This window comes from Delphinus delphis, chromosome 12, assembly GCF_949987515.2.
Source record: "Delphinus delphis chromosome 12, mDelDel1.2, whole genome shotgun sequence".
Taxonomy (NCBI): Eukaryota; Metazoa; Chordata; class Mammalia; order Artiodactyla; family Delphinidae; genus Delphinus; species Delphinus delphis.
The window spans coordinates 61,451,809-61,477,773 of NC_082694.2; the positions used below are offsets into that span (position 1 = coordinate 61,451,809).

General features: G+C 41.2%; 1 protein-coding gene across 3 annotated transcripts in view; it reads right to left on the minus strand.

The window, feature by feature from the left end:
• Positions 1-25,965, minus strand: part of CRIM1 (cysteine rich transmembrane BMP regulator 1) — a 205,907-nt gene that overhangs the window by 62,616 nt on the left and 117,326 nt on the right. For all 3 annotated transcript variants that reach the window (XM_060026833.1, XM_060026831.1, XM_060026832.1), the window contains 3 exons: positions 21,329-21,450; positions 11,001-11,183; positions 8,356-8,553 (listed from right to left, as the gene is read on the minus strand). In XM_060026833.1, coding sequence (XP_059882816.1) covers positions 8,356-8,553; positions 11,001-11,183; positions 21,329-21,450 — 503 coding nt within the window. The remainder of the gene's footprint in view (positions 1-8,355; positions 8,554-11,000; positions 11,184-21,328; positions 21,451-25,965) is intronic.

A 25,965-nucleotide genomic window follows, 5' to 3' on the forward strand; every position in this document is an offset into this window, starting at 1 on the left:
AAAATATTAGAAATAAATTATATTGGAATCACCACCACTTTTTCTTTTTTGCGGTACGTGGGCCTCTCACTGTTGTGCCCTCTCCGGCTGCGGAGCACAGGCTCCAGACGCGCAGGCTCAGCAGCCATGGCTCACGGGCCTAGCCGCTCCGCGGCATGTGGGATCTTCCCGGACCGGGGCACGAACCCGTGTCCCATGCATCGGCAGGCGGACTCTCAACCACTGCGCCACCAGGGAAGCCCTCACCACCACTTTTAAAATAGTTATTTCTAGAGGGAAATTATTTTAGTCTAATTTATTTGAAAATAAGTTTGAATGGAACATCTGCAATTCTACAAAAAGTTGTAATATAATAGATGACCATTTAAATATATGCCTCTAGTCCCTAGAAGTCATACAAATAACTACGTGGTAAGTGAACTGATTTTTTTTTCCAATAAACACACCAGGAGTTGCACTTACAAATAAGTGTTACTGCTAAAAGCACTCACTTTTGTGGGCTATATGCTTGTGCTAAAATGTTGTTCATGTTAAAATTCTATTTGAAACTTCTCTTCAGAATCTCTTTCAGAGGAAATTACTGTGTCATAGAAGACAGAGTGCCTTTACTTCACTGTCTCTTTTTGCTTCTTCTGAAAAGTTTTACCCAGCTAGATCACCCAGCCTTTCCACCAGACTTAGATGTGAATGACTTTGACTATTTCCTAGAGTCTAATAAACCTTTAAAGTCAGGGGTTTACAAAGCTAAGAATTTTCAAAAGGATGTGCGTGAGGCAAGCTGCAATGTCAGTTTCAACAGAGAAGTACCAAAAATATTCTGAACGACGGTATTCTTGCAATAGCTGTACAGTTCCCATATAACTATTTTGAAAGGAAAAACACTTCACTTGGATATGTAAGGCTTGGTTATGTTTAAAAGTAATTTCATTATGTTAAAAATAATTTCACTGCTTTATAGTTGGACCTTGCATTGATGGGAACAAATAAACAAGCTTCATATAAAAAGTGCTGTCACGTGCTTTAAATACAGGTGTGCTGAGACCTATCCATTCCTTAGAATTGAGGCAAACAGTGGAAGGAGATGAAGATGAGGATTTTAAAGTAAGATGGTCTAATAAGCCATGGCTAGTAAAGCAGGACATCTCTCAAAACGTAGACAATGTGATTACCAGTTAAAATGCTAAATTCTATTAGGTTGACAAAAGCTAAAAGGAAACCAATTCTGCTACTTCTGGTCAATGGTTGTACCCTAAAGAAAATGGAATCTTTCTTTTTAATGTCCATAAGCCTTTTCTGAAGGGCATGTCTCTTAATAACCTTCATTAACTTCTGTTTGGTTGCCTAAGAGTTGTCTCTTATCCAAAAAAAGTTTAACACAGTCTCAGTAGAGATTGTGTTTATTTAAGCTTGTTGGAAAAACATTCCTATCATTTCAAGAATGACTAAATATTTTTCATTCACATAGCTGGCATTCCAGACTCTGTTTTCCTGCCTCTGTTGATTAGATGAAAATTAGCAGGCCCAAGTCTGAACTATTAGATTCGATTATGATCTTAGTAGGAAAATTATGAGACTCCTGGCAGTAATGCCCATTTAGGTATGGGAAGTAAACAGCAGAGGAAATAAAGAGGAACCTGCCCCTTGCAGGCCACTTCCACAGGGAAATACTCAATAGGTGGGACTGCCAAATGCCGGAAAATCACAGGCAAAGGTTTCTCTAATCAAGTGTTTCAGAATCAGCTCTGAACCATACCATTCTAATGTTATTTGAAATACCTAAAGATATTTTAAATCCCCAGAGAAAACAAAAATACTATGAAATTCATTCATGAACAATTTTGGATGCTTAGGTTAAAGGACACCTAGGTTGACACATGGTCATCTGCTATGCATTTGTTACCCCACATATGACCTTATTTGGACAAGCCAAAAAACACACTGTGCTATATTTTAATTTCCATTTATGGAACTAGTTTCCAGGACACTTAGAGTTAAAGGATGAAACATGCCTAACAGTCTTTGAAATATTATGAATATTTTATTATTCTTGGCCTACTAATAATAGCATAGTATATGGCACTGCACCAGTACCACCCATAAACTGAGTTTTGATCCCTGTTACGTACCAGAACATTAATACCATGTGACCCTGTGGCATCTTTGACTTCACTGCCTCTGGGGTCAGCCAAACTATGTTTGATTCCTTGCCACAGAAGCAGTAGCTTAATCGTTTGAGATACTGTTTGGTGAGGAAGTATTATGGGCGGGGCTGGAAACATATTTTCTTGTTTCAAGGAATTCCCACCCAGATATGTGCCTGGTACAGACTTTTCCATCAGCCCAGGAGAAACCTCATTTGAAGGGTGGCTTGATTCAAACTATATCAGAATTTATGGAAAGAATATAGCGCTCCCATAAAATCAGTATTGATGAGGAGGAGGACAGTCTATTTCACAGCTCAAAGACCTCCAGCCCTTTAGAGGACCGCAGCATATGATCTACTGGGTGAGCTGATGCTGAAGTGGCTCATTAAATCCACAAGGTCAAGAAATGCCTCATGTCCTCTCTTCAACACTGTCCCAGGTAGGACCAGGATTTCCCAAGTAAGGGATCCAAGACAGCCGGCTGGCAGGAAGATGGCTGATGGCACAGCTGTCATGTTCCATCCTAAGTCCAGAGAATTAGAAAGACTCCATGGACAGGAAGTCAATTTTTATTCCTCCACTCCAAGAGCTGGTTAAGTCCAGGTTAGCAGAATCACGAGGCCTGCCTGAAACTCAGCTCAGTTTCAGACAATAACTCTGCAAATAACTTTCATTTGAAGTTCTTATTATGGAAAAAATCTTTAAAATACTGAAGTAGATAGAATAATATGATGGACCCTCATATACCCGTTACTCAGCTGTGACAATCTACAAATAACTCTCTTATTTCCTGTGTGAATTTGGAAATAGATTTTGCTTTTGTTTCAGAGAAACGGAAATAGTACAAAGGAAAGTACCCATTATGGTTGGAAAGTACCCAACCACAAGCATGGAATTTATTTACTAGCAACTCAAATCCTAATATTGAATGCTAACTTGTAAAATATTACCGATGCTGTTTCTAGTTCTTGAAAAGTGATACTCTTGGCGTTGGCTCTGAAATCCCCAGGGTCATCAAAACCATCAACTCATCCCAGCTGGAGACTCTGCACATACTGGGCCTAAAGAACACTCAGGTCACAGTGGCCACCTGGGCAGGGTCCAGCCACAGCCCAAGATGAGACAGCAGATCAGATCTGACATCAAGACTAATCAGGGATGATGAAATTCTTATCTCCTGCATCAGGTGGAGATGGCCTCACACTTGTCCACATATCTAGCATTTTTCTTGTTGCGTCATCACGGTCATGTCATTACATCATGAAGCCAGTATTTCCCTCCCCAACACCTTATCTTACTTTTTTTTTTTTTTTTTTTGGCGGTACACGGGCCTTCCCGTTGCGGAGCACAGGCTCTGGACGCGCAGGCTCAGCGGCCATGGCTCACGGGCCCAACCACTCCGCGGCATGTGGGATCCTCCGGGACTGGGGCACGAACCCGCGTCCCCTGCATCGGCAGGCGGACTCCCAACCACTGCGCCACCAAGGAAGCCCCCTTATCTTACTTTTAATTGTAAAACAAATGGATATTTTTTTTTCATGGAAAATGGCACCCTGTCCTTATGGTCCCTCTGACATTAAGAATCAACTTAGACAGGATTTACACCTGGCATTACTGGGAAATCAACTAGCAAATTATTCCCAATACCTAACTGTGATATTAAAAAAAAAAAAGTCTAGCTGAAAACAAGGCAGTGGCACTTACACACTCTCAGCGCAGGTCTTAAAAGCAGTACATTAAATGTGACAGTGAGCATTAGCCTTGGAGGGTCTGGAGAAGGCCCACTTTAATTCTGTGATTCTGGACTTCAGGGGCTGAACTGAGAGAGGATAAACCACAGTTTACAAACCAGTCTTGGAAGGCTGCCCCTGGGTGGGAGTCGAGAGCTACGTGCTCAATCAGGAGGGTGAGCAGTCAATCTGAAGCTAACTGGTCCAACTCACCTGTAGGCGTCTGGACCCACCGTGTGCCAAACATACTTCGTATAACACTCTGCTTTCTGTTCTCAAAGTGCATTTTCAAATAGAAGCATTTATACATTAATCTTTCTTCAGTTCACCAGAGGTCAGCATCTGACCCCTTTCACAGCATTGGTTAAGGAAACCCTCTATCAGGGTCTGTTGTCTTATTCCAGTCTTTCCCCCTTCGCTAACTCACTCACTCATCATCCATTCATTAACCATTTTTGAGCACCTACTTACATGACAGGTGCTGTTTTAGGGATTCAAAAGCATACGGTAAATCCTAGCTCATGGGGGACGTAGCCTCTTTTAGGCTACTGGTCAATAAGTGCACTCTGTCTCAGAGGCAGTATCCTTGCAGGGGTCCAGAGCCAGGGCTCTGGAGATACACTGCTCTGCCACTTCCGAGCTGTAGGCCCTTGGGCAAGTTACATGACTTCTGAACTTTGGGTTCTGTGATCATAAATTGGGATGGCAGTACCTGCACAAGAGGGTAGGTGTGAGGATCAAATGGGCTGATGCTCTTAAGGCACTGAGGCCTGGCTCACAGTCACAGTGTGCAAGAAATGTCAGCTACTCTCATTAAGGGCTACAAACAAGATGATGCAAATGGTGCTAGATGCTGAGGAAGACAATTCTGCTGCCCTCCTTTTTCGTTTTTAGTTTGTAAGAAAATAAGGACATATCTCCCATATAGATGCTTAAACTGCAAACTTTATCTGCTATTCCATGTGTTTCCATTCTAGCTTTTTACAAGGGCCAGAAAATAAAGATAATGCAATTGATGAGCAAGAGGAGATGTAGAGAAAAGCCAACAGAACAAACCATAAGAATACAATCAGTTATAGACTTACAGACTGGGATGGCTTATCTGTGTACCTGAATTGGGTGTTGACACTAACTTGCTAAGACTTAATCAAGAGAGTACTTAAGTGCCAATTTAAACAGCACTCAGGTACTTGTGAATTGAGTTAGCTGTCAAGTAACAGCATAGTCTTTAAGGGCCCCCAGGTTCACATTCCCAGTCCTCCAGGAGTAACCAAGCACATTATGTTGTCATTTGGAAGGTATGTATCTCTAATAACAACAGCAGTCACAACAAGGTTCTTCCTCCCTGAAGGTCCAAACACACTATATTTGGTGATGCAGTAATTTATTTAGGAAGAATCTAAACCCACAATCCTTGTGTGGGGTGCCTTTCATCAAATTTCAGACTCTGACTGTGTACCTTGGGACTGTAGCTAATAAAGGTGAGAGCCAACATTTGTTATGCAATTATGCACAGAGGAATTTACTGTGTATAAACTGCATAAATACCAGTCTTTCTGTTTCCTCCAAATAATTCTGGCTGATTATTTATTACACAACAATGCCTTGCTTTTTTCTTACTCTGTCTGATCCTTTGGCTCTTCGGAAGTCACCTGAAATTCTATTTAAATAGGCTATTGAATGACTGCTGAGAAAAATATTTTTGAATACTTCCAGAGTCTTTCTTGGATCCTGAAAACTAAGCAATAAGATTTATTTGCCTTGCATTATTTTGTAAGTTTATTATTATTAATAAATAAGTTTATTACAATATTATTCATAGATAATAATAAACTTTTATGATCATTATCCTAAGCTGTACATTGTTTTTTTTATCCCCATGCCAAAAGAATCTTTTGTCTTCTGAACACATCTTAAAATGAGGGTGTCACTGGAGAGTAAACACAGTTTTATGTGAAACTTATTACTTAACTGACTTTAAAACAAAAACAAGAAACAGAAGATAAATTAGTTCTCTGAGAACTAAACAATGGAACCTTCTGCAAGGCTGAGACCAGCAGAGCCTAACAGCTTGGAATAAAGATGCCAAGTCTGGTGAAGTGAAGGAGACAACCTGAATGTGAGGCTTGAGAAGCAAATCGAGGATGAGTCTCAAGGGCATCCTTCCCCCGAGGTCCTCAAATTCAGGGGAGAGGGCAGGTGGGAGATCACATCCAAAACACCCGGAGTAGCTGTCAAACTGCAAATGATCTCCTCCCCTGTCATCGAACTCCTGTGCGTCCCAACACAGGGCCAAAAGCCAGAGATGAAGAGAGATAGAAGGGAACTAGAAATAGGGGCAGGTGGAAACTGAGATGACCTCTGGGAGCAGAGGAAGCAGACAAAAATGTAGTTGAATCTGACAGACTTCAGCTGATCCCAGCTCAGCCACATATTGGCAACTGACCTTGGGAAAAATTATCTAAATCTCTCTGAACCCTAATTTCTTCATCTTTAAAATGGTATAATAAGGCCTTTGGCAGAGGGTTAATGTGAGGATTAAATGAAATCAGGTACAAATAAAAAGCACTTACCCCACAGCACCTGAATGCAGACATTCTGTTTTTCCTGGTTTAATTTAAAACAGCCTAAATAGTTTCTTTGAAGTTTACTAGGAGTTATCCCTCATTTAGCTTTGTGTCCGATGTGGTATCTGGATTACGGAAGGTTCTTAATAAATTTTTTGGAATTAATGGCTGACCCAAACTGTCACTCTTTTCTCAAACAGTGGAAGATTACAACGTGACCCAGCTGTTTCAGAGACCAAACTCTAAGTGATCAAACTAACATCTACTTCCTACCCAAACATCTATATGACATAAGAATAAATCAGTTTCTCATACATATAATATATATTTTTGTCTATTCACCAACTGCTTCCCTTCTCCACTCACCACAATGGATATGCTAATGACAGCCAAAGATGAGGGCAAAGGGTTTGCCTTTCTTACTTTTAGAAAAAAGGCCCTACTTTTTTTTTAAACAAGTTTTTCAAAGTCTTATTTTCAATCTAGACTCAAGACTCATGAAGTTAAAGAGTTACTGTTTACTGGATTTTATATATGTTTTTAATTTTTCTTACATTATCATGCACATACATACACTTAAATATTTCAAACCAATAACAGATTGCCCCTAATTCCTAGGGATAGATATTCCCATCTTTATCAGCTTCAGAGGGCATCTTTCCTTGTAAAGCTGACCGTACATCATCAAACATTATTGCACACTCCTTTTTCCAGCACTGAAACGCTGCCTTCAGGGGATAGGAGGAGTATATGTGCGAGGTGGGTGGGTGATTTCCACAAAATTGGTCATCTGGAAGCTATAAAGTTTTGGAGTGTGGCAGCTGCATTCTGAGTAGAGTAATGGTGAGGGAATTGGTGATGTCAATAGAACCAGAATCCTCCAGCTTAAATTTTTATATGATTTTTAAGGTCTTTAATAATTCTAACCCCTCAGCAGTTAATGAAGCCAGTCAGGCAAACTCTGAAGTCTGAGTTGATTAAAATTTCGGTAGAAGCAAAAAGACTTCTTGACAGAGAACTCAGTCTACTTGACTGAATTTCTGAAAAGACCTGTCAGTTCCTTAATAGCTGTTTTAAAAAATTCTAGAAGGATCCATCTTCCACAAGGACTAATTTTTGACCCACTTTAGTTCATTTCACTATGCAAATGTGCTTCTTAATGACGGACACTCTCTATTGGAACTGTCAGTATAGATATTCAATCTCTTGTCTGTACTAACAGACATGGACCAAGGATTAAGGCTGACTTGAGTAAGTGTGCAAAGAATCTTCCCAGGATGGGGGAAATGGCCTGGAATAGCGGTTGGGATGGAAAGACTAGTCCAGGATATCTCAGGCTCTCTCCATGAAACAGGAAGAGAGGTAGTGAATGCAGGCAACCAAGACATAAGAAAAAGCCCGAAAGGAACTGCAAAGCCACAGCCATCGTGATATTAGAAGCAGAACGGATGCTCAGGGTGAGGACTCCAGGCAGTGAAAACCACCTTTGATGGCTCCAGGTTTTTCATCTAGTTGCCAGGACTCTTGGGCTTATGTAAGCATTACAAGTTGAACAAGCTATGCTTTGAGTCATGGGTCTTATTTCCAATTTCATTTCATTTCATCGTGTTGACCTTTGGATGTTAATCAGGCTTGCGGTGAACTGATTTAAAATGTATGTATTCCTTGACTGTCAAGTATTCAGATAAGCATTATCTGCAGTGACAAAATAAAGCCCACACTATTCTCACTGTAAACGTGTAACATTTCCCCCAAATGATTAGTTTGGGCTGTATAATAAATTCATCTGCAACTGGTAACAGCATGAAGCAGACATTATGACTGAGGAAACAGAAAACAAGCAAGCACATACTGGTAGAAGCTTATCCAACACGAGATATTCGCCAGGGGCTCGTTAGAATCTACAAGGGTTACCTTCACACACAGGGCAACACTCCCCAGGCACTTTGACGGGGTTCATGCAGCTCTGTCCGCAGGCCGTCGCAACACAGTGGGGTTCTCCGTTGATGCACTGGCAGAACGTGCAGTCGTCCTCCCGCCACCGGTCCCCATGGGCACGGATCTGACCATTGGCATAGCAGCCAGCGGGATTATTGAAAGGATACACGGGATCTAAATTAAAACGTGAGTTCAGAGTAAGACTGAGGGCATTCTACATCTTATCTCTGCCTGCACCTAGAGACTTTTTTTCCCCAGGTTCTCGTCATCAGCAGTTCTTTTCCAGCTGTGCTCAGCAGAAGCTCAGGGCCACAGGAGGTGTCTCTAGGGGGACATGCAAAAGCAGCTGTCATGCTGAATTTCTGTCCACCCATCCTGACACGGCACACAGGGCAGGGGATCTGAGGCATAAAAACCAATGTGCAGGTGTTATCATTTCATAAAGGTGCAAAACTTCGTGGATGGAGCTGTGGGTTGGTCGTGAGAAAAAAATGCTGATCCATTTTAGGCTCTGACGATGCCTTCTGAGTTGCCAACTTAAATGTTTATTACACCTCCATTTTACCTCCTGTAAAGTGGAAAGAATAATGCCCCATCTAACTTATAGCGAGCCTGTTATTTCTAGGACTAACTGAAGTCTATCTCACGGTGCCTGGAGGCACAGTGAGGTATATACAGTTCCCTGCTGTGGCCTTATTCAGGACAGGACTGACACAGCTTCTCTAAACCATTCATGGCACTGCTTGTGCCCTGGAGGGAAAGCTGTGAACCTACGCCATTCTTCTCCCCCAAGCTGAGCAGTCAAGCAGCAGCTGAGGCTGGGGAACGTAGGTAGCCAAGGATAGTGTAAAAAAGTTTTCTGAGGTTGCTGACAAGCACATAAATTAAAAAGCCCCAAATATCCTTATAAATGAAAGCAACTAGATAAATCACTCAATGTTCTTTTTCAGAAACATAAAATCTGGCCTCAAGAAGCAAGTGCTGCTGTGCTGGAAGCAAAGTCCAGGCAGTTCCGAGTTTGGTCCTCTTTATTCCAAAGAGGTAGTAGGGCATTACAAGAGAGTGAGAGGGCCAAAACTGAAAAGCACGCAGCCACAGCTTCAGAAGGGCAGTCTGCCAGACATGCAAGCAGCCAAGAGACCTGAGTTAGATAAGACTTTATAAAATTTCTTTATAAAAAATATTACACTGCATACTTCATTTCTACTTTGAGCCTGGATCTGAATTCCAGGAAGTGAGACATAACCGGATCTGTGCCCAGACAACTCATTATGATTATTACACAGAGGTCCATATCTATGTTTTTACATGACCAACTGCTACATAGTTTCAGAGACTATTTACACAACGGGGGGAGTAGCTAGGGAACAAATCAATTGGGAAGGTTAAAAGTTTGATGTGACTTTCTTAAAATCCCTGATGACACCTAAGAAGTGAACCACCTTTCTCCCATGTTAGCAAAAATAATTTCTAACAGGGAAGGTGGCCTCCCTGTTATGAACCACTGTTCAATGTTAGGAATGTAGTTTGCATACTCTAAGCAATTTCATATCTTCAGTATTATGTGGCAAACAGAGCTCAAATATTGAAAAGAAATGGATTTAGAAAACAGAAAAAGTTATGGAACATGGCATGAAATTCTGTCCTCCCGTTTCACGTGTGGAGGTAAGGGCAGGGTGAGTGTCAGACATGAGACGGATGTGCCTGACTCCAGACTGAAGGTCTGTGGTCCGGGCAGGACAAGAAAGCTCACGTGATCCTCTTTTCTGGGGAAACAGTGTAGTGCAGTTAGGCCAGAGACACGGTCAGGCACTCACTGTTCCTGGCTTCACTGGAAACTCAGACAAGTGACTACTTTTCTGATTATCCTGATCCTTAAAATGTGTGGATTGTAGTATATGATATTCAGAGTTATCATTCTGAAATGTTTATTATTTCTCCATAGGAGAGACAGGAGGGTCGAGCCTGTTGGAGGAACATGGACCTCTTATTTCTTGGAGGGAAATGGGGAATAAAGAGAAAGCAGGCCCTGGGGATCCTTCTGCCCAGGGCCACAGTGGACACTGTCTGAGCCTTGCCTTGGTGTCACCACCATGCCACACCATGACCCTACTCTCACTACCACACATTTTCAAAGGACGGGGAGCCCTGCTCTCACCTGGACTGGCATGGGTATCAGAAAGGAAGCAGGGTTGGTTCCTCTCTGAGCTGACTGGCTAAGGTGGTCAGTGACTAGGGCGGCCCTGTCCTAGCTGAGCAATCTGAGGGGAGCAGGGTGGGTGGAATTCTGATGTCAGGATGGAGAGAAAGTCCCAGGACTTGCCAAGGAACTGCTGGAACCACAGAGGAGGAACAGAAAGCACCTCCGGGAAACCTCACGTCCATCTGTGGAAACAGGTGACCGCTGTCTACACCCAGGGTGTAACTTCCCTCAGGGAAGTATTGACAGTTTCACACAGTCTACCTAGCATTATTGAAGTCCTAAAAGGTAGACCATGGTGACAAAAAACGGGAACTTCTTCAATCTTCCTCTATTTTGGAGACTGAAGTAGGTCAACTGTGATATTAAGTCCCTAAACCATGTCTCTTCTTCTTATTCTCTGATTGGCACCTGTCCTTACCTTCACACACAGGGCAGCACTCCCCTTCGGGCACATAGTATCTCTCGCAGTTCAGCTCACCACACTGGGCAGTGAAGCAGACGGAAACACCCCCTTGGCATCGACAGAACCGACAGTTGTCCATTCGAAACATATCCCCATCGCTATACTCCACATTGTTGAATACACAGGCTGGCTTTGTTTCTAAAGGAGTTAAAACAAACATGGCAGATTCAAAGTCATTTCTCTGGTGTCCTTTCATATTTTTCAAACAGCCTCTAGAAAATACTGTCTGACAGCAGGTTAAAATTTGATGGAAATTTACTACACTCAATATAATTTTTTACAACAGAAGCAACAAAGCAATGCAAAGTAAAGTAGAATAAAATAAATAAAACACATCACTATTCTCATTATACCAAGGAATCGAAATTCCTCTTAGTAAAATCTATACTGGCGTCCCCTTATCCCATGTGACCATGAAACACATTTCTGATTTGTGCTTTAAAAAGATTTTTTGTTAAACAAAACGTCTGTTTTGTTAAATCATTCTCTACCCTCAAGTAAATGATCCTGCCTCCACATTAGGTTTTGTTCTGCCTCAAAAAATTTATTTAGGCCTTTTAAGAGGTTATGTTCTGTTATCTTCTGTTTCTCCAGTGTTTTCTCCTAAATTCTTTTTTCTATCCTGTTTAACAATCTGTAATTATAATAGTGCTTGGCCTTTAAAAAAACACTTTCTACATGCATTACCTCACTTCATCCCAATAACAAAGGTCTGATGTAGAAATACTTATCCTGAGTGCAGAAGTGAGGAAATCCTGGGTAATTTGCTCAAAGTCACACGTTTAGCAAATGATAGAAGCAAAAACAGTAGCTCTTCAACTAAAACCTTGTACTCCTTCCATTGTGTTTCAAGGCTATGTTCTGCTAAGGACTCAAAGCCCTGCACTTAACAATTCTCATAATGACACCAATGATTTTAAATTGTTTCTCTGCCCTAAAACACTCTCACTAAATCCATTTCTTAACGCTAATTTTGGTTGACTTAAAAGAACTCCCACCAGACAAAGACATCATAAGAAAAAGAAAACTATCTCTTATAAACACAGATATAAAAAAAATCCTCAAAAAAAAAATACTAGCTGACTGAATCCAGCAACATATAAAAAAGATTATATACCAAGTGGGATTTATTCCAAGAATGCAAGGTTGGTTCAACATCCAAAAATCAATTAATGTAATACAACATGTCTATAGAATAAAGGAAAAAAACCACAGGATCATCTCAGTTGACATAGAAAAGATATTTGACAGAAGTCAACACCCTTTCATGATAAAAACGTTCAATAACTTAGGAGTGGAAGTTGTTAAACAGCAGCTTGATAAGTGGCATCTATGAAAAACCCACAGCTAACATCATACTTAATAGTGAAAGGGTGAATGCTTTTCCCTTTAAATCAGGAGCAAGACAACGATGTTCACTCTCACCACTTCGATTCAACTTTGTACTGGAAGCTCCAGCCAGGGCACTTAGGCAACAAAAGGACATAAAAAGCACACGGGCTTCCCTGGTGAGGCAGTGGTTAAGAATCCGTCTGCCAATACAGGGGACATGGGTTCAATCCCTGGTCCGGGAAGAGCCCATATGCCGCGGAGCAACTAAGCCTGTGCGCCACAACTACTGAGCCTGCGTTCTAGAGCCCGTGAGCCACAACTACTGAAGCCCACGCACCTAGAGCCCGTGCTCTGTAACAAGAGAAGCCACCGCAATGAGAAGCCCACGCACCACAACGAAGAGTAGCCCCTGGGCTTCCCTGGTGGCGCAGTGGTTGAGTCCGCCTGCCAATGCAGGGGACACAGGTTCGTGCCCCGGTCCGGGAAGATCCCACATGCCGCAGAGCGGCTGGGCCTGTGAGCCATGGCCACTGAGCCTGCGTGTCCGGAGCCTGTGCTCCGCAACGGGAGAGGCCGCAACAGTGAGAGGCCCACGCACCACAAAAAAAAAAAAAAGAGTAGCCCCTGCTCGCTGCAACTAGGGAAAGCCTGCACGCAGCAACAAAGACCCAACACACCCCAAAATAAATAAATTTTTTAAAAAAATCACGCATATGAGAAAGTAAGTAGGAAAACTCTCTCTACCTGCAGATGACATGATCTTGAATTTTAAAAGATTCTAAAGAATCTACTAAAAAACTAGTGAACAAAAAGTTCGGCAAGATTTCAGGGTACAACTGCAACTCAAATAAATTGTATATCTACACACTAGCAAAGAACAATCTGAAAATGAAGTTTAAAAAAATTCCATTCACAGTAGCATTGAAAAGAATAAAATATTTAGCAATAAATTTAATAAATGAAGCACAAAACTTGTACTTTAAAAACTAAAAAGCGTTGTTCAAAGAAAGTAAAGAAGGCCTAAATAAATGAAAATATATTCCATGTTCATGGACTGAAAGATAATATTGTTAAGGTGAAAATATTCCCCAAATTGATCTATATTTTCATTGCAATCTCTATCAAAATCCTACTTGGTTCTTTTGTAAAAACTGACAAGCCAATCCTAAAACTCATATGGAAATGTGAGGAACCCAGAACTGCCAAAACAACCTTGAAAAGAAGAACAAAGCTAGAGGACTCACACTTTCTGATTTCAAGACATACTACAATGCTACAGTAATCAAGACACTGTAGTACTGACATCAGGATAAATATACAGTTCAGTGGAATTGATTAAGAGTTCAGAAACAATCTCTCATATTTAGTGATTTTTAACAGGGTGCCAGGATAATTCACTGAGGAAAAGAATAGTCTTTTCAACAAATGGTGCTGGAGCAACTGGATATCCACATGCAAAGAATAAGAATGGACCACTATCATACCATATACAAAAAATAACTCAAAATGAATTACAGAACTATGATCTAAACGTAATAGCTACAACTATAGAGCTCTTAGAAGATAACAGGAGTAAATCTTTGAGACTCTGTAATTAGGCAATGGTTTCTTAGATATGACACCAAAAGCATAAGCAACAGAAGAAAAAATAGTTAAACTGGAGTTCATCTACTTTTGTGCCTCAAAGAACACCATAAAGAAAGATAACCCAAAGATTAAAAAATATTTGTAAATATCTGATAAAGGACTTGTATCAGAATATATAAAGAACAACAATAAAAACAACCCAATTGAAAAATAGCAAATATTTGAATAGAAATTTCTCCAAATAAGATACAGAAATGACCAAGAAGCAGATGAAAAGATGCTTAACATCATTATTTATTAAGGGAATACAAATCAAAGCCACAATGAGACATCACTTCATATCCTAGGATGGCTAAAATGAAAAACATATAGATAATAACAAATGCTGACGAGGATGTGGAGAAACTGAAACTCTCATACATCGCTGGTGAGGATGTAATGAAACACACAGTTACCAGAGGATCCAGCAATTCTACTCTTAGGTATGACCTTATCCAAGAGAAATGAAAACATCTATTCACATAAAAACTTGTACACAAATGTTTATAGCAGTGCTATTCATAATAGCCAAAAAAAACCGGAAACAACCTAAACGTCTATCAACTGATGTATGAATAAACAAAATGTAGTATATCCATGTAATGAAATATTTCTTGGCCATAAAAAAGGAATGAAATTTTGATAGATACTAAAACATAAATGAACCTGGGGAACATTGCTAAGTGAAAGAAGCCAGTCAAAAAATACCACATATTGGATATGATTCTATTTATATGAAATGTCCATAATAGGTACATGTATAGAGACAGAAAGTAGATTAGTGGTTGCCTAGTACTGGAGGGTTTGGGGGAAATGGGGAGTGACCGTTAATGAGTTTGGGAATTCGGGGGGGGATTGATGTAAGTGTTCTAAAATTGATTGTGAGGATCAAACAATTCTGTGAATACATTAAAAACAGTGAATTGTGCAACTTCACTTGGTGAAGTGCATGGTATGTGTCTCAATAAAGCTGGTAAAATAGAAGTACTTCCAAGCTAAAGACAGTTCTCCTGAGCTAATGCACCCTGTTTAATAAGACGGGAAGAACCAGATCATGAGACACACAGCTCTCATGGGCTCCTCTGTCCTAACGTCATTTCTCCATGTCACCTTGGATATTCGAAATATTTGAGACTTTCACTGCATTTTAATTTGAGTATATTTACATTTGTTTTGTACCTGGACAAACAAGTACTTTCTCATTTGATTTTATAACAATCCTGTCAAGAAGACAGAACAAATATTAATAGCCACTTCTTCAATGAGGAAAATGAAATTTTTAGGCAAATTGACTTTTGCCTAAAGTCACATAACTAGTGTGAGATGAGCTGTGTGTCTATATTTACACAGGCAGTAAATGTGCATGTCTGAACCTCTTCCGTAGTGTTGGCTGGATATACTGTTTCTTTTTTTCAGAAAACTCATGTCAGGAAGAATCATCTTATTACAGCTCAGAAGTTATTATACTTTTAGCTAACATACTAAACTGAGCTGGGATTGGAAGAAACTGGGCAGCTGGACCACAAGTTCTAAAGTGTAGAAAATGGAGTGCTTTTTATCAATCAAATTTGCATGCTGTGGAAGGAGGCAAAATACTGCATTCTAACAAAATGCTGAGCTTCCATTCAAACTGAAGAAAAAGAAGTATTTTAGAAACCAATTAATATTAATTATCAATACTTATTTGCCTTAATCAACCACAGCTACCATCTGGGTGAAGCCACAAATCTTGGTGTGAGATTTGAAGGAGTGAGAAGGGAAGGCTGTGGTTATGACTAAAGCAGCTCCAGATGAACTCGCTTTTACCGTGGGTTGTGCAGAAACGTGAGTGGGAGGGGATGGGATTGACAAGAGTTACATTTCACTAGCTAAGGCACAGAGAGCAAGGGAATGGAATTTAGAGAGATGGAGAGTCCCAGAAAACACAGCCTTGAAAACACAATTGATTCTTTAGGATTAAAAAAAAAAAAATCACACGACATAATGAAATCCCTATTTGATGCCAAGACAAATTTACAGAAGCTCTTCAGAAAGATGCATGATAAAAATGGCTGGCAGTGGTCTTTGAGGAGCAATGACCAATTACTTCTTCACCTGCTGGGGATACATGTGAATCTTAGAACCCTATGGAGTTTACCACTACCTCTATAACAGGACATTTTCCATGGACAGAGAAAAGAATAATATTACAAATAAAATAATTTACTGTGTAACTTGTACCTATCAATGCATAAAATTGCATATGCATTGAGATGCACAAAAGTGTCTTTTTAGGTATTTTTGCACGTTTTTTGTGTCTGCCCAATTAAATTTTATGTTTCTCAGTTCTGGAATATTCTCTTCTCTCTTTAACATATTCCAGAACTCCTGAAAAAGAACCTTATAGACTGTTAATAACTTCTACTGCCTGCCAAATTACACTGATTGGCAGACAGTGATAGGTATATAATTTTAGCAAAGGAAAAGACTAAAATGTAGAACTTCACATCAAATGTGAAAATGGAGAAAAAAATCCAAATAGGTATACTTCTGTTGCTTTTTCTCTTTAATATCTCAGTAGAAAATGGCGAATGTCTTGCCTCTGGTCTCCTTTCACTGGGGGTAAGCTGTATAGGAAGCAAGTGGGCAGACTTAAGAAGTCAAAAGAGAGGCAACTGTATGACAGATGAGAAATGTCTGAAAATTTCTCCATAAATCAGAGACAAACTGATGTAATCACAAAGACAGGGTACATGAGCTTCCAGATAGCTATAGGAGGAAAACACCTTTTCTATGGGGGGGGAAGCAGGGTGTGTGTGCTAGAGAATACCAGGCAGATACTACTTCAGGATAAGGGAAGGGGAACAATACTTACAAAATAGGACTGCAAAAGACTATCACTGTTAAGCAAAATTAGCTTGACAAGACCCCAGGAACACAACAGATGCTCAATAAATGCATACTGAGTGGAATATTTCTTTCAAAGTGCCATATTCTCTCCATCACTGTAGAAGTAGACCTTATGTCCCTAGAAATATTACTGAGTATTATTGCTAAACAGACAATGGGTTATCATTAGAAGTTTTTGTACTAATTTTCTTAACAAACTGCAGGTCTCAGTTTTCCAGGCCCAAATTTTACATGAGGAGCAAGCTGACTTTGGGTATGGCTCTCCTGTGACTGATGGATTTGACATGTTAGTGTGTCTGATGCTGGAGAGTCAGTCAGTGGCTACAACACTCAAACCATGATGTTCTAGTTTGGATTTCTGTGCAAGTACATTGGACAGCTGAGCATATCTAAGCAACCAAATGACTGTTTCCATATTCTGTATGTGGATGACTTCCCTATTCAAACCCAAATGCCTCTAGAAATGAGTGAGCTGGGCCAGTGTAAGGCAATAAGGTGTACTGTAACCAAATGGAGAACACATGTCGATCTAAAAGTAGAGGCCAGGGCTTCCCTGGTGGCACAGTGGTTGAGAGTCCGCCTGCTGATGCAGGGGACACAGGTTCGTGCCCCGGTCCGGGAGGATCCCACATGCCGCGGAGCGGCTGGGCCCGTGAGCCATGGCCGCTGAGCCTGTGCGTCTGAGGCCTGTGCTCTGCAACGGGAGAGGCCACAGCAGTGAGAGGCCCATGTACTGCAAAAAAATAAAAGTAGAGGCCATCACTCAGCTCCAGCTGACTAATGACAAAAGTTTTGCTTATGGGCAGGAGCAGACACAGAACTGTTTCTTGAAGAAGATCTGGGATTATTCAACACTGCTGTGGAGGTCATACTTCTAGGGGATGATACTGATGTCTTCTAGTTTACACAAAAGGAGCTCAATCATACCACCTGTTCCTTTGGTTTCTAAACAACAGGGTTCTCATTCAACCAATACCTCACAGGTCCTCCTTTCAGCCCTCAGTCACAGACCATAACAATCCGATGGGCAACTCTCCCCTCCTCCCCCCCCAAATAAAACCAAACCCAACAGAAAAGAGAACGAATATTTATGGAGAATGTTCTTTCCATCTATTCATCTAGGCTAACGTTTTCAAAACTCAAGAGTTCTTGAATTCTCTGTGAATATTTTTTAACCTTCTGTGTTCACTATAACGCTTATCTTAAAAAAATAACGTAAGCATACGGATCACCTGGACGGCAGCTTAGGAGCCGAGTGCTGGCAGGCAATCTCTGTTTCTGCACATGCGGTTAGTTAACACGCAACCCACTGTATCCTGAACTGGGGTTCCCAGATCCATTCTGACATGTTCCTACATGTTTGGGGGTTTCTCAAAATCAATAAATAGTCCTCTAAGCACCCAGGTTCCAGCCGGGTGTCAAACTCACCTCTGAAAACTGCTTTCGCTGAGGTGTATTTTAATATTTTGCTTTTGCTTTTTATTGAGAAGAGCAGCCAGAGGAAATCTGTTTCCACATTTAAGGGATTAAAGCAACTAAGGACAGGATCTACTGTGTCATCCAGCGCTCTCTTTTCAAGCTTCCATATGAGCAGAGGGTTGCCCTGTTCAGCAGGCTTCTTGTCTCTAAAAATAAGAACTGCAGATCTGATTCTATCTCCTTTTTCACTTTGATGGCCAGGACGCTGGGGGCCTAACTTGACATTTAACTCCAACAATTAAACAGACAGATGCTATGGCCTGCATACCTGTAGGCACTCTCTTTTTGCTTTTCATTTTCAACTTTTACATACAACTCTACGGTTCTGATTCTCTTTTCTCATTAATATTCTACCACTGTGTTATTGTATCTGTTCTCAGTGTAAAGTTGCCTCAAATCCTTTGTGCATAAGCAGGGCTTTATATATATTTTAAAGCTATATATATATATATATATATGGCTTATTGAAATATGTATATATAAAATAGACCTCTGCTCATCTGGGCAATGATAATGAATTTTTGATATGTAATATCCTCTAATGGTGACCTTATGACAACAGTAAGATTTTCCCAGGGCACCAGTTGCCAAATAAACAAACAAACACATACACTTCCATACGAATATATGTATGTGTGGAGGGGAGGTGTGTGTATGTGTGTATGTATGTGACAAAAAAAGTGAAATACAGGCTTTGAGACAGAATTCCATACACACTATTCTGTGGGATTTTGAATCTTCAGAGGACTGTAGTTTCTAGTCTCATCTACAATTGAATGACTAATATAGAAATAGACACACTGTAGCAGGACACGAAATAAAGCAAAGATCACCCAACCAATTTATGGTGGCAAGAAAGAGGCAAACACCAGAAATCCTGTGACTGCTTTGTCATCTCAACATTTTCTCACAGCTGAAGGCAAGTCCTGTTCCTGAAGTGACTTCTATAAATGGGCTCTATAAATGGGGGCAAGGGCACTGAGGGGACGGGGGGCAGTTATCAGCTGTCCAAACCGTATCACACTGGGGAGAGATGTAAAGTTAATGTCCTGATGAGAAAGTCACGACACTTGGGTTTCTATAATCAAGAAGCAAGGAAAGAAGAAAAGCACTCCTCTAGAGGTGATATTTCCTGGGGACAAGAGACCTAAGATTAAAGTGTAGGGCAGTAAAGATGGCGAATTCCCACAAAGTAAGCCCTCTATGGGCTGATAATTAACAGCCACTCTAAAGGGAACTAAGATGATATGAATCAGATCGCTTGCTCACTCACCCACCCAACTACCCATCAGAACCTGGGTGCACTCTGAGAGGCAGGCAATGTGCTAATAACACAGACACAAGGATAGATTCTCTGTTCTCTGGCAGTTCAGATTCTAGCATGAGAGACAGACATGCAGAGGGATGAATACTAGAAGGAAGCACAACTGAGATGCTGGGAGCCCAGGACAAGGACCAACTATTTCTGTCTCAATGGTACAAGTTAAATATTCACAAAATGTCACCTACAATCAACTAACTTCAGCAATACCAGAGGCTTGGCCATTTGCTGGTGGTTAACAGACATTACTACCGGCTGGATAATAACACGGGTGGGGAGAAGCACTGAGAAGAGATTTATGCACATGGAACTTTTCCTGCACCTCTCCCTGCATGCTAGTATTTATAAAGGTCTTTAAATCAGGATCCTCCCCTCACCTTCTCCATCCCCCTGCCATGTCCAGAACAGCATCTTTGGATATGAACAGGAGGTGGGCACACAAAATTATAGACTATTTGCTCTTGAGGCACAATTTCAAGTGCTTCACATATAAAACCTCATTTAATTTACTGTTATTCACTCCATTTGACAGATGTGGCAACTGAGGTCCAGGGAGACCAAGGGATGCCCAAAGTTACACAGCTACTAAGTGGAGGAACTAGTTTTCAAACTGAAGTCTTTTAATTGTAGTCTATGTTCTTTTCTAATCACAAAGCCATACTACAAGTGTTTCTTCAAAGCAAAGCAAAGCAAAGCAAAACAAAACAAAATATGCAGCCACTGGACTAAAAACTACAGGACTCGGTGACAGGTCTGGACTTTAATATAACCTTTTCTTGTGGGGGAGGGGCAGCTTGGGAGGAGGGCAGAAAATCTTCTGAACCCCGATTTCCTGTAGGTGGCAAATATGGACGCTTCTATATGCGTAATTTTGTTGTATTTGTCCAAATCCAAAATCATTTTCCTTGTGTGTCTAGGTGTTGACTAAATAATGTCCTCTAAAATTACTGACATTTCACTTACTTGAGTTTATTCTTTGTTTTTATTCTGAAAGTTCTGATGGAGGGACATGTTTTAGGCTCTCCTCCCTTCTAGCATCTAAATTCAATAAACGCCAGGTCATCACACACCAAGGGAGAAAGGTGGATTCTATTTGAAGTAATCTTATGACTGAAGAATCGTTTTTCTGGTCCACAAGGTTCCAGCTCCAACTAGGCCAATACTACTGACCAAGTAATGGCCAGAGGTGTTTCCTCTAAGTAGGAAAATGCTAAACTAAAGGAACAGTGTCTTTTCTCTTTCAAATTGTGGACACTCCAATGTGGTGTTAGTTACAAAGATTACCTCTGACAATAATGCAATGAGATCTTGAATGATAGGAGGGATACGACCACATTTTCCATGATCCTTTTCTTGCAATCCTAAAATTTCTGAACTACTGAAACACAGCAGAATATGATTGCTACATGCAGTCTGTGATTACACTTCCAAAATGCTCTTTCTAATGGATGGAATGATGATTCCTTTCCTAACTTTCTCTACTGCCTAGTGGGATCTTAAACAAATATTCTTTCTGAGTTTCATCAAGTCCCTGAGTATATTCTCTGCCTTAAAAGACAGAAACAGCTAGATTGAACCCTCCCTCCTCCTCCTGCACAAATGTACACTCTCTGAGAACAAGAGAAACCCCACGTACCATTAACACATTCAAAGACATCACAGCACTTTCCAGGTGTCCCATCTCCACGAGAGACTATGCGGGGAGTGGATCCCACCTCACACACGGGGAAACCACATAAGCCAGAGAGACACTCGCATCTGAAACCAAAGAAAAGGGAAGGAAAACCCCATGAATAAACAACAACATAGAAGTCGGGAGACCACAAACAAAGTGGCTGTGGAAAACTATTCACCCCTCTCTGTGACACTGTCCTGTTTATCTGGTGTCGCTGGGGAATGGGGAGCGGGTCCTAACATAATTGGCATTCCAAATAACTAAGGCTCATCTCCTTAGTATACGTCCAGATATTTAACGTTAACCATTTTGACAGAAATATTCCTAAAATGCATTACTTCATTTCTTACTTAACCAGACTGGTATTGAGCATAACGAACATTTTCTTGATGACTCAGGGCCATCTTTACATGCATACATTATCCTGTTACTCCAGACATCAGTGATGCTTGCACGGTCTGACACAGAATGATGCTCCTGCGTTAAATGATTCTATGTTGCTACTTGGTTGCTGTTGACCTTTAGGTGTTTTTCAGCAAATTTTCTGACTCGTCTTTCAACTAATAGGTTATTAGTTTGGCTTTTTTTTTTTTTTTTTTAATCTTCGTGATTGTGTCTAGTAGCATCCTCCTCTGGAGCTACATTAATTAATTTATAATTGTGTATAATAAAAGAAATAGATTCTGATTGAAGACCGAGGAGCTTTATAAATAAAGGGCATAAGCTTTAGCAAATGGAGTTTGTGACAGCTATCTGGAAGCTGAAAGTCTTGATGTTTTGGATCTTCTAAGCTGCATGTGTGCATTTCTCTGAATGCAAACTACCTCTGTTGGCTCTCACCCTTAACTTCAACTCCGCTGCAAAACTTGCCTGACCACAGGAAAATAAGAGGCAGGTAAATATAAGAGGAGAAAAAGATATTGTCAACTGCCTGATGTTGATGTGTCGTAATGAAATAAGAGGCAGGAAATGAGAAGCTCAGGGCAGGAGGGTGTCAGGATGTAACTGTAATACAAGGAAGGAGCAGCTAGACTCTGCCCTGGGACTCCCCTGGCAATGGAAGCGTGGGTCAGAGGGTAGAGAGGATGACTAAGGGAGTTCCCAGGTTGGCAGGAGTGAAAGGAAGACATCCTAAAAAGAGACATCCTTGCCGGAAGTATGTGGGTATTTATGTAACAGAGAGGCCAAGATCAGGGGAGGGTAACATTCCCAGCAAGGAAGAACCATTAGCACATTAATTCTGTTTTTTCCCTCTTCTTATTTGATTGTTTTGTTCTATTTTTCTTTGGATCTTTCATAAATTAAAATGTGACTGTTGTCCACAAGTACTTCCATAATCAGGCCTAGAGGTTTAATGACATTTATAGTTAACTGTGGAACTAAAAAGGAAACGAATTAAGTTAAAATTTACACCAAACTCCATTAAAGCCACTGGAAAGGTGTGAATATCCCCTCTCACGCTTCTTCCATGTGGGGAGATAGTTATATACAGATTATATTGGAGAAGAGGGTGTTAGGTAATTAAAGTTTTGCTGCAATGGTATTTCTGACTATGGTTTAAAATAAATGTTTGGCTGTTTTGTGTGAGCAAAGCCGGGAGCTCTTGATTCATAATCTCTATTCCTACAGAACAATCACCTTCTACAGCTGAGTAAATATGAACTGAGCTTTTAGTCCCTGGTAAGGTTATCCCACAGTCTCTCATTTTTATGTGCCTAGGCACTGCAGTTTTAAGCAGATGATCATATCCCTGTGATGTTACAGTAACAATATTTATTGCACTTGACACTCTGTACAACTTAAACTCTTCAGAGTTTACAGATTAATGGGGGTAGAGTACTGAGACGCCCCACCCTGATCCCAATATCTGGATGTCATTACAATGAAAGCATCCTACAAGAATAGCTGACTAACCTTTTTCCACATCTTTGGGAATTCCCCTTCTCTCCCACTGACGTGTTCGAGGAAATTACTTTAGGTTAAACACCAGGGAGCATACGATCAACCAATAAATACCTCCTCTGATGCTTTTCAACCCTTCAGAGACCTTTCCTCAACACTTGCGTGCCAGGCTTTCTGCTGGGCCGAAAGAAATCACACCAACCTGAAAACCATGACTAAGTTTGCCCTTTTTCCCGCTTTTGACATTTCATCTATTTCCCAACATTGAAACATCTCTCTTGTTTTCTCAGAGACCCATACAGGTTGTCTCCAGCATGTTGCAGAAGATCTAAAACTGCACAACTGCCTAGTGACCCATTTAGGAAAGGAAAACCCTTTAGGTTGAATTTTTATTTCTAAACGCAGAATGACTGCACACTAAAGATCCAAGGATTCAGATGCCCTGGTTTTGGCTGGCAGGCTTGCTCCCAGCTCCTTTCCCTTCTCTACCAGCCCCTTGGAAAGCCCTCCCTACTTACTGCCACCTTTTGATTCTTCACAGCTTCCCCGAACCTGAGACTAGCAGAGGTTCAAGACCATTAGCACCTTAATAAAGAAGGAACTTATGAAGGAATCAGAAAAGGTTAAAATCTGGGCTGTCATCAGATATCTATCGAGCAAGTATCTATTAGGTTGAGACTTCACGAAACTGCTTTCTTTGTATATCAAAAATAGTCAAATAGCAATTTCATAGAGTTCAACATAATACAACTCACGTGAGTTATTTTTCGACAGATAGTCTACACACACTCTCAGGTAACAAACGGGGGCCTCATCAGGACCCTTATTTGCCAAGGAAATTTATTATGTCTATACATAATAAAATCAAACAAGGTTTCCTATCCTGTGTTTTCCACTAGAAGAGCCTAGAGGGCACTCCCCTAGAGTCTTCTTGTAGTGAGTCACTGAATTACAGAACAACTGAAGCACTCAGACAGAATCTTGCCCTCATCACCTTTTCTCTTCATTCTTATTATTTTTTTGGTCCCTCCTCCCAATCTCCCTCTTACCCTTTACCCCAATGCCTGGATAAACAGCAAGCAATGGAATGGAGAAAACATGTGGATTGGTAGCTAAGGAAACAGACTAACTTATGAGTAAATCGATGTCCACACTTACCCCTCACTTCTAAAACCTTCCCTCCTCCAACTTCTAGGTTCCGACCTGGTCTCCTCTCACCAAAGTCTCCCCTTCTCCCAGTTCATGCCACGCCCATCCTATGGCTCAGTTCTTGTACTTCTGTAGTCAGAAACCTTCAGTTACTCTTCATTTAACTGATCAACTTCTCAGCCTAGCATTCAACACTCTCAAGTCCACAGATCTTTATTCGAATTCAATCTTGCAGTATTTCTCTTCATTCTCCTGATACTACAGTCACCTTCTATTCTCCAAACAAGCCCTCCCTTTGCTGTCTTTCCACTGCTCACCCTACTCTCTCCTGAACATTCCTTATCTAGCCCTCATCTCCAGCTGTCTGTCTAGATACCATCTGCCTTTCCAGGCCAACCTCAGATAATAGCTCCTCTCTGAAACCCCAAATACCATACTACTCTTAGGACATCTGAAGCAGAAGTGCTAAGGGTTTTTAAAGAAAACAAATAAAATAACAATTTTACTGAGATACGAGTCACATACTGTAAAATTCACCCTTTTAAAGTATACAATTCAATGGTCTTTATATTCACAGGGTTGTGCTACCATCACTGCTACCTAATTTTAGAACATTTTCATCATCTCATAAAGAAACCCTGTACTTCCCATTTATCCTCTCCCAGCCCCTGGCAACCACGAATCTCTATTCTTTCTCTATGGACCTACCTATTTTGGTCAGTTCACATAAACAGAATCATGGGCTAAGGGCTTTTCAACCTCCAACAAGAAGCAACTTGCATTTGCCATTTGCCTGAAAAATCAAGCCTTTAATGTTATCCTCAGTATTAAGATAATCATCAGTCAAGGTACCAAACTAATAAATGTCTGCAGAATGTAATCACAGCTGCAGCCAGGTAGGCTGGTGAAGCTGTCTTTTTTTCTCTCTCCAGTAGGTAATGGATTCAGCTTAGTGGGCATGTGGGTGGCGGAGTACAAAGACGAACAGCACTCAGAAAAATCATCTAAGCCCCTAGAGGGCACTCCCCTCCTTAGGAGGCCCACGCCGGCTGGCTCTGCGGGCTCAAAGGCAGTGCACTCTCATGCATTCCCTTCCCGTCGTTTGTTTCCTGGTCTACACAGACAGTCCCAGAGTCCTAGTACAGCTTACAAGGTGCTCCCAAGTCTAGGCTCTACTTCTCCTCTAGCTTCCACATTCTACTGGCCCCTCTACATGCTCCTGCACACGTGAGTAACAATGGCAATCTGCCATTCACTGAACCCCTACACCCACTCCCGTCACTCAGCGCCGCAGCGCAGCGTCCACTCCCGTCACTCAGCGTCCACTCCCGTCACTCAGCGCCGCAGCGCAGCGTCCACTCCCGTCACTCAGCGTCCACTCCCGTCACTCAGTGCCGCAGCGCAGCGTCCACTCCCGTCACTCAGCGCCACAGTGCAGCGTCCACTCCCGTCACTCAGCGTCCACTCCCGTCACTCAGTGCCGCAGCGCAGCGTCCACTCCCGTCACTCAGCGCCACAGTGCAGCGTCCACTCCCGTCACTCAGTGT